The sequence below is a fragment of the Cyrtonyx montezumae genome, unplaced genomic scaffold (assembly GCF_038088225.1).
Source record: "Cyrtonyx montezumae isolate F1298 unplaced genomic scaffold, pur_monq_1.0 scaffold_33, whole genome shotgun sequence".
Classification (NCBI taxonomy): domain Eukaryota; kingdom Metazoa; phylum Chordata; class Aves; order Galliformes; family Odontophoridae; genus Cyrtonyx; species Cyrtonyx montezumae.
Window position 1 is genome coordinate 2,295,226 of NW_027072038.1, and position 9,733 is coordinate 2,304,958.

A 9,733-nucleotide genomic window follows, 5' to 3' on the forward strand; every position below is an offset into this window, starting at 1 on the left:
ATGACTACGATTTAGCTAAGAGTCTAAAGATTACTAAAACACAGAAATCACTGGTACACCTCACTGACCACTGAAGTTTTTGTGGGCTCATAATAATGCCCTTTCATCAAGCCAGCTATCCTTCAGATGACAAGGTCAGAAATGAAGCTGAGCTTCCAAACCCAAATCCATTAATTGGGCTGAAAATTCATTGGGAGTGATGAACTGAGAGTGATTTGCCTCTCACGTATGCTTCCCTTAGGATGCTGTAATTTCCAATTTTGATGTTTTCCAATCTCTCTGCTGCATGCAGTTTCAAACTCAGTCCACGTGCCATCTGTAGTACTGATGCTAAAGGCAGAAGTCTTTGGATTTAACCAACTGAGAACAAAACTCCTGGAAAGCAACAAACCCATTTGAACCCCGTCATTAACAAACCTGTAGACTGATCCAGAAGATCTGAACTGAACCGCAAAAATGAGGCACGTGACACTGAATCACACTGTTAACTTCTTGGAATTTCTTTGTGTTTTGGTATGATTTACAGGGTTGTGTTTTAAAAAACTGCTTTAGTTTCCAAAGCACAGCTTGGTAACAATCACAGTGTGTTTGCTGTTTCTAAAATCTTTCTGTATTTATACTTCACAGCCATCAACTTACACTCTAAATAGTGATGCTCTTACCCTCTGATGGTCTATAGTTTACAAGTCAGTAGTATTCCCCTCATTAAAGCACCTGATAATTGGTACTAACAGGCAGCTCAATTAGCAGATTATCAGCACAAGAAGCTCACGATTTCCTTTCAATCCACTTCATCTTTTCGAAACTGAGGTATCAGGAAGAAAAGCTTAGGTCCATTTCTGTCTGTCTGGAAAAGATAGTGGTCATTTTCTCATCACTCTTGTGGAATTAGACCCTCTACAGACTGGAATATAGACCCTAAAAACAGCCATATACGCCCCTCTGTCTATTTGTGATGAGCAGGCCCTACTATTATTTCTGACAGTCAAATTATGCACAAAAGCAAAGAGGATTGACATCTGAGTGCAACGCTTCCGCACAGCACAGGGTGCAACCGTAGATGGGGAAGTGACAAGCCTGAGAATACCAAATTGACAGAATTAAGACTCATTAACACCACGTATCAAGCACTGCCTGACAAAGTTTGTCGCTGCATAAATAATTCTGCCTGCTGGCTGTGGATTAACCCCATCGGTTGTTTTACAAAATTAAGGCCAGAGTGATGGGCTCCACATCAGTTGGGCCCACAAGCACATCCAGAGGATGTAAGGATCAGCTGGCCAAGACGAAAGTGGAGACTTCCTACCATCACATCTTATGGCTGGCAACAAAAGGGAAGAGGTAGTTTGTTCTCCACCCTGCTTACTCACCATCCAATGCCCTTTGCGGAGAGGAGCTTTCATAACTGGCAGTTGGCTCAGGCCTACAACACAAAAAAAATCACCCTGGAAGCAAGAAGAAACGTTGGCTAGAGGAGTGCCTCTGATTCATCCGACTGCCCAAGGCCATTCTTCAGGTGGAAGAGCCTCGGAAAGGTGTGTTTTAAAAACAAAACAAAAAAAAGCATAAAAAAAACCCATATCTAGCTCAGCCGTTCAGATTACTGCTATAGAGTTCGCTCGATTATAATACCAATCTTTTTTAATCCTGACATCCAGAGTAATCCCACCAAGACATACCCGTGCTCTCCTGTGTACAAACAGGCTGTTCCCTACACTGAAAGAAACAAAGTTCAGGGTGTAGGATATTCCACACCCTCCCTATTACCAGCCCAGAACCTCGATAAGATCGTGCTGCACACAGAAGTGATTTAGCCAAACCAAACCTGCAGTCCTGCAAGAAGCGGGCGGGCTCCTCGCAAAGCCACTAGGAAATGAATTCACTTCAACGTGCAAAAGCGCAGGATGGGGTTCTTCACACCTCAGCCCACAGACTGAGCAACCAACCCCAGAGCAGCTGAGGGAACTGATCCTCTGCAAGCATGAAATCGAAAATTCTCCTCGCATCAGAAAGTCCACTCCGGAAAACACGAAGCACAAAAGATCACCGTTTGCTGAAATGATCTACAAGGAGCTGAAATCAACTACAGGGAATTGTTTGTGTCATTAGTGGTTTCCTGCCTTATGTTCTATGTCCAGGTCTTGCAATCAAGCTCCGAATCGTGCGGTTTTCAACGTGTCATGCTCTCACGAAAACGGGAACTTATCCCTGGGTTAGGTTCCTCCTCGAGAAAACCTTCAGACATCGCCTCTGAAACGCCACGAGGAGGACAGGGCAGCAGGCACACGGTGCTCAGCCCTGCCCTGCTCCTCTCTTTAAAGCTGAAACGGCACAGTTCAGATTTGCCCCCCATCCCCAGTGAAGTCGTTACCCAGAATCCTGGCTTCCCTCGTAACCTGTCGCTGCTCCTTCAATCCACGGCCCCTTATGGGGAGAGCAGCAATCTGCCGCCGTGCCACAGCGCTGAGGGGAGCATCGGCGCGGGCGGAACCACAAAGGTCAGCCCTGAGCACAGCTCCGGAGCTCCCAGGGCGGGCAGCTGAACGCGCAGCGCTGCCTCCTATCCCCGCGGGTACGAAGAGCGAACACCCGCAGCCGAAACTTGAAAACGGGAAGAGGGGCAGAGGTTGAAAGGCGATAAATCACCGGAGGAGGAGAAAAAAAACAAGGGGCTGCAGCGGGCAGGCAGCGCCGGGGGAGCGAAGCACCGTGCGGGGAGAGGGAGCGGAGCCACGGCGCGGGAGAGCTCCGCGAAGGGAACGGGGCAGGGGGTCCGAGCTGGCACTCACCGACCCCGTACTTCTCCCGCTTGGTGGGGATCCAGCGGGCCATGCCGGCGGCCGCTTCCCCGCGGCTCGGCTCGGCTCGGCTCGGCTCAGCCGCTCTGCCTCAGCCCGGGCTGCTCCGCCATACTACGGAACTTCCCGGCAGCCGCGCTCAACTTTGCTGCCTCCCCGCTGCGCTGAGCGGTACAGAGAGAGGGGAGAGGCGGGGGAGGAGGCGGCTCGGCACGGCTCGGCACGGCTCGGCACGGCACGGCACGGCACGGCTCGGCCCGCCCCGCCGGCAGCACCTGCCCCGCCCCGGGCTGAGCTCGGGTGCCGGTGCTGGGGATCCTAGAGGGATGTTTTTAATATGAAACCGTGAATCAGTAAGAAAAAGAAAATAGTAATAGTAATGATGATGATTATGATGATGAAGAAAACTGTAATAATGATGATGGTGATGATGATGATGATGGAAATAATAATGATGATGGAAATAATAATTTAAAATAATGAAAAATAATAAAAATAATGAAAAATAATGATAGATAATAATGAATAATAATAAAGGGTTATAATAGTAATAAAATCGTGATAAATAAAAAATGGTAAATGAAAAATGGTAAATGAAAAATGGTAAATGATAAATGAAAAGTGATAAATGAAAAATGATAAATGAAATGACAAATAAAGGTGATAGATAAAAAATGAAAAATGATAAATGATAAAAAAGATAAATAAAAAATCATGAAAAATAAAAGTGATAAAGATCGTGATGATAACAACAATGAAGAGTTATAATGATAGACACAAAATAGTAATGATAGACACAAAATAATAATGATAGACACAAAATAATAATGATAGACACAAAATAATAATGATAGACACAAAAAATAATAACGATAGACACAAAAAATAATCATGATAAACACAAAAAAATAATGGTAAAGGGTTATTTTAAAAATATCCCAAGCATCTGGGGGGGGGGGAATAAATAAATAAAAGCGGTCACAAGACTGCACTTTGCAAAAACAACAACAACAAGAAGAAAACAAAACAAAACAGTGTTCTCGTTGGAGCTGGCACCTGATGATGTCGACCTGCACCTCGACATAAAAGCAGCGATAGGGAGACAGAAGCTGCACGCCTACCTGGATCCTGCTGTGCAGGTCTGAGGTTCTGACCTGAACCAGACTGGCTGCTTTCCAAAGTTGTGCTGTCTGTGGTGGGGCAGAGAGCTGCACTCACACCTACTGCTTATACCCTTTCATTAAGCAGCACCACTGCAAATCACACCGGGAGATTCTTTGCAGAGCATCGTGTCTAAAATGGGAGTGGGTCTGAGAAAGTCCCAGTCCTCATCATCTCCCTGGGGTTGTGAGTAACAGGATCTGATCACTGTGCCTGCTCTCTGCTGTACGCCCAACTCAGGCAGTGAAAACAGCAAGCACTTGGAATGTTTGAAAAGACAACCACTTGTTTAATTGGGCTGAAGCACAAAAATCCAGGGAGGTCATCTTTTTGCATTATTTTCCATTACAAGTGAGAAGCAGTGGGGATAGCTCTTTTGCTCAGCTGCTGCATTGCCCTGGGCAGATCATTTCATTTGAGCCTCAGATGCATTTCTCGTGCATCTTCAGAGCAGCTTTCCATACTACAGCCTCTCCCATCTACGTTTCTACTAAATTTAATTTGCCTTCATCTTCACTGGCGCCTCTAAGTGGTAGAGAAATATAAATAAGAATTAGTTACTGGTAATTTGCACTCTCCAACAAATAACCTTGATCCTTGGCAGCCAAAACGTTCGACATAAGTACACTTGAGATCACTGTACACCTTAGTACCAGCATACAACAAACTGTGCTTTTTAACAACACCTGCTGATCTTGTCAGATGCTCAGCCCATGCCTTTGTTGCATGCACAGCACATTACTCATCCAGCTGTGATGCACTGTCACATCACACCCACTAGACATACAAACCCTGCTCTGAAATGATGTTCTGCTCTGCTCTCAAGGGATGCTCACAACAGGACTCGCATGCTCCCAGCTCTGTTCAGGTGTCTACTTCTGAGACACTGAACTTCACAACACTGCAGCTTAAAGGTGGAATACAGACATTCTTTCAATACATTTTTGGCACCTGAAGCTTCCAGAGTATGACAGCACGTGGAACAAGCCATAAGAAAGAGAAATCTGCAAGATGCAACTGATTTATTTGCTTTTAATAAAAACCCTAATTAAACTCAGCCACCTGTGTCTCCGATGCTGTACTGAGACGTACTTGAAGCCCTTGTTCTAACCCATAAAAACCTTTAGTTGCTCGAGCTGAAGATACAGTAATGCCACTCAGTGAAGTCCCTGTAGGGATTTCCATGGAGAGCTGAGGGTTCACAGGAATTGCACAGTGCTGTCCAGGGCCTGGCCCCAGTCCAGCTTGGGGGGCACCTAACAACTTCTTAAGCTTGTTGGCAAGGTGTATTTAAATATTTCTGAGATCCTTTTATTCTGGAAGATTCACTTGTTCCTTACGTAAGGTTAATACTGCAACCACTCCAGGCCTTAACACAAAGAGCAGTGTAATCACACTATCAAAGCAATTAAAGAGGTTGTGGTTGTTCCGAGCCCCTCTGATCTGATACTGGTCTGTCTGGATGTGGCCATTTGCAGAACAAGTGAAGCAAAGGAGGCTGCTTTTCTTTTATCACCCTGCATTCCTCTCTGTCCAGGGAACTCTCCATCCATCCACCCACCCCTGGAGTGCTGCTTCAGCAATGCCTGAAGTGTTCTTGTAAAAGCTTCAGTACTTCAAGCCAAACTCACTGGAGTTCAAGGTGCCACGTGCATCTAACACTCAAACTTAGTTCAAATCTCTTCTCTTTAGTAAGAGGAAAAAAAGAAACAACACAACTCTCTTTCCTTGCTGGTAAAGTTTTCTTCCTTTCCTTTTCACTTACGCTGAACAATGGCTTTCCATAGCATCACCCCAAATAAAGAAGCAACTCAGTGAGTATCTAGTAGATAATGTGTGGAAAGTGCCTGGATCTGAGGCCAGAATATTAGAGGAGCAAAGTGTTGGGAAGACCGTGACATGAGTTTTCAAAAGAAGACCCACATTGTGGCTGCCAAGGCCTTTGGCTGGAGGTTCTTTAATCGAGAGTGTGCCAGCCTAGAAGCTTGATTTTACTGTAAGATTCCTCTCGTTATAGTTGAGCTGGCTGAACCGAGCCAGGATTTTCCAGCCCAGGTAAAACAAATTCTTGGCAGCAAATGAAAAACAGAGCAAAACATGAAAGACAGACAAGCACTAACTAGAGGAGCTGGTTCCTTTTTGTTGTTTTTTTTCTTTCTAACTGAAGTGGAGATAGTCGAATGATTTGTTATACAATGATTTGCAACTGTTAGGGGCACAAGGAGTAAGAAGTTGCAGATACCTCTGAAAATAGGTTTTATTGAGGAAAGGCTTTTATTAATCTTACATATATATATATATATAATGTAAGATTAATATATATTTTAACATTTATCTTTCATCACTTGTGTTGCTGTTAGTAGCAAACAGTCCGGATCCTGTTCTCCTCTGCCCCTAACAACAGGGAGATAGGTAATTAAATTATCATCAGGTTTACAGCAGAGATTAACTCTGTTTACATAAATCCCACATTAAAACCACAAGACTGATGTCAAAGTCGGAGGCAATTTGGGTGACTAGGGTTCATATGTTGGTGCACTGAGAATGTCATGTTACTTTCACTTTTCATACGACAGCTGGAGTAAATCCTTTATCTAAACTTAGCATTTCAAAACTCGAAGTTAGAAAGAACCCCGTGTCCTAGAAACGTTTCTAAAGTGCTGCCTGACTGCATCTCTTGCTTTGAGGCGTAAGTGGAGATGAAGAAATGTAATTCTAGTGCCCTCCTACGTTCCGAATAAGAACTTCAATAGCTCATGAGTGCTGACCCTCACTGGATGAATGGAAAAGGCGATGAAAAGTTTTTCCTATGGTAACACTTAGAATCCAGGCAGGTGACTGCAGAAGTGCTTATCTCGCTAGGGTCTGTGTGTAGACAGAGATGGCTCTTGAACCAAGCAGCTTACACTCTAAATTAAGAGAAACATTGGAGGAAAAAGTAATAAAACTGTTGCTCAGCACAGAACTAAGTGCACTAGCACACATCAAAAAAACCCCTTCTACCACAGTTCAAGCCCTCTGTTCACTAACGTAGTGACTCAAGCCCTCCACCTGGTGAATGATCAGGTATAGATCAGAAATGGGCCCTTATTTTCCGATCACCAGCAGAAGTCATAAATAAAAAGCAGTAGAGTGAGCCATATATGCAATTAAATATGCAAACACATACACCACACTAGGAGAAAGGTTTTTACCCATCTGCCCATGCAGGTTTCATCATGCAGTAACATTTCACTTTATCTGAAGATCTCACAGCCCAGATATGTGTATATATAGATGACTATTTCAGTGCATATTTTGCTACCCAAATAAGGCAAATGCTCGTATAACAATACTAGCTTGCATTGTCGTATTGTCAGCACATCATGTTGTTCTGTTAAAGTAACAGTGATATTTCTAAGCAACTTTTCAACAAAACCACCAATTTCATTGGCAGTCTTTTTTTCTGGATTCTTCTCTACCAGAACAGCAGGGAGGAAGTGCAAGAATTCACCACCTGCATTGAGGTTTACAGCTGCTACTACCCATCTTTTGACTATCACATGGAACTAAAGGTACAACAAACTTGTGCAGAAATGCCTCCTCCTATTGAGGACTGTTATAAATAGATTCAACGGACTAGGAATCAAAAATTCAACTATTGAATTTTATTAATCAAATTGAGCAAAGAGCAAAGAGGCAATGCAGCGCTGGGCGACAGGGGACTCTGCGTTCCACCAACTGTCGCAACAATTGAACCAATACCCGATCCTTTTATACAGTCTGTCTTCCGTATATGTGTCCTTGATCCAGTTGTTGTTAGGGGGTCTTCTTCTGCCTCCCGGTGGTCGTATGGGTTGAAGTAAGTATTCTTCCTCCATATCTTCCTCTTGACCTTGTCTGGTGGTTTTTCCTTCTCTGGTATGTTATTCATATGAACAAATCTCATTGGTTAATTGCATAATCACTAGTCCTTGAGCACTTGAGCGTGTTTAGGCTAGCTCCCAGTTTTTGTGTAAGTTTTGTGTTTTCGCAAGCTAGGCTTCTTTATAGTAGTGTCTATCCTTTGTGGCAAGTGTTTTCACAAGCTAAGCTTCTTTATACGTTACATGCTAAATCACAAACTACAGTTACTTATTTACAGGTTCCTTCCCTCTTACCACGAACAAAAACATTACTTTCTCACAATTCCCTCCTTTTTCTTTTATTACTATTTTTTTTGTTCGTGGTATCTCAGTACCCCTCTTTCATTAAGCTCCAGATAATCCTCTGTCCCTGTTTCGTGGAGGGACTCATATTTGGCCCTCATGAGCATCAAATGGACAGCCTCCAATCTCCCTTTCACTATAGAGATTAGTTTACTGAAAATACAGGGCCCAAAGGTTAACACTAAGATCAGTAGTATCGCAGGGGTTGCATCTAAACGAGGGACTTCCTGAGGTTATCACTGTATGAAGGACCTGATGATCTTTCCATCTTATTAATGACCATTTGAAAGGTTCATGGCTTTTCTCATGATGCTCTGCTGTTACAATAGGGGGTCCTATAAGTCCTTTAATCATACATAATGTGAGAGCTAGGAGAAGTCCACTGCTGGATTTATTTAACCTTTCGCCATTTTTTTTTTTTTTTATTTTATTTTATTTTTTTTTTTAATTCCCAATACTGTTCCCCGTCCGTCCTTGGGTTTCCAAAGATCCTGGAGCCACCTTAGTATTTATGTTCCATGGGAGTTCCCTGTTCCCACCTTTTATCCCTCTGCCTCGCCCGCCAACCAGGTTGCTGCTGGCTGCGGGGTAGCCCATCTTCACGGCAGCAAGGATTTCAGGGGCGGGTGTCACTCCTCTCTCCCACCTTCTGGCGGTGAGGTATTACACCGGGGCTCCTTCGTTCACTCTCGGTACTTATGTTGGATGGACCCGGAGGCTCGTCGGGGTGATGATGGTAAAATTCAGAATTTATTTCTTTGAAATATATCTATCACTAAATCGGGGATCCCACTTTTAGCTTTCGAGCTGCCGCCTTCCGGTTCAGGACCGGAGCAGTCAGCTCGCGCTGCCCCTCCCAACAGGGCTGACACATACGCCTAGGAGCCCTCCCTTTTCCAGCAGTGAACTTACCACAACTCTTTACAAATTTCACAACAGGAGCAAGCAATAAGTGACAATTGCAATTTAGTCATTTACAGATCACCCCTATATCATTATGTCTTGCGTTATTTTAGTTTTCCCTATAGGGTTAACATGCAAACCCTTCTAGATATTTACTCAGTCAATCCCTACAGCCGTGCATCAGTTATATTCAGGGCAAATTTGGTAGACTGACCTCACTTAAAGTTCCATCAAACATTTGTCCTTCAAGTTTTAGGAAATGACTTTCATTCTTCTCTATACATAAACACAAATTCCTTTCCCACACATAACGACTTTCCATAAGTAATACACAATTAATGACAAAATTAATGCTATCACAAACCCTATTAAACACTGGACAGTGAAGGGTAGGTGTTCAACCCATGCCCCAATCATTTTGCTTCTTCAGGTAGATTGAGATTTCTTCATCAGAGAGATTATATTGGTCTTCTTCGATTGTTCACAGAGGTCCCTGTGATGAAACAAATTCCCCAGATTAAGTTTTATTTATTTCGATTTTCTGGACAACTTTATCTTCAGATCCCCTGCTGGGCTAGTGACTTCCCATTCATTGTTTTCTACTGGACCTTTAACACGACTGGCGTGTGTCCATCCTTTTTCTGCAGTTCGAACTGCCGTATTAGTGGTTAAGAGTACTAAATA

At 43.6% G+C, this 9,733-nt stretch overlaps 1 protein-coding gene across 1 annotated transcript in view; it reads right to left on the bottom strand.

Moving 5' to 3' along the window:
- DOCK5 (dedicator of cytokinesis 5) overlaps positions 1-2,919 on the bottom strand; it is a 69,855-nt gene extending 66,936 nt beyond the window's left edge. The window contains exon 1 of the mRNA XM_065745113.1: positions 2,790-2,919. Within this exon, the coding sequence (XP_065601185.1) occupies positions 2,790-2,832 (43 nt within the window). The 5' untranslated portion in view covers positions 2,833-2,919. The remainder of the gene's footprint in view (positions 1-2,789) is intronic.
- Positions 2,920-9,733: the final 6,814 nt, after the last annotated feature.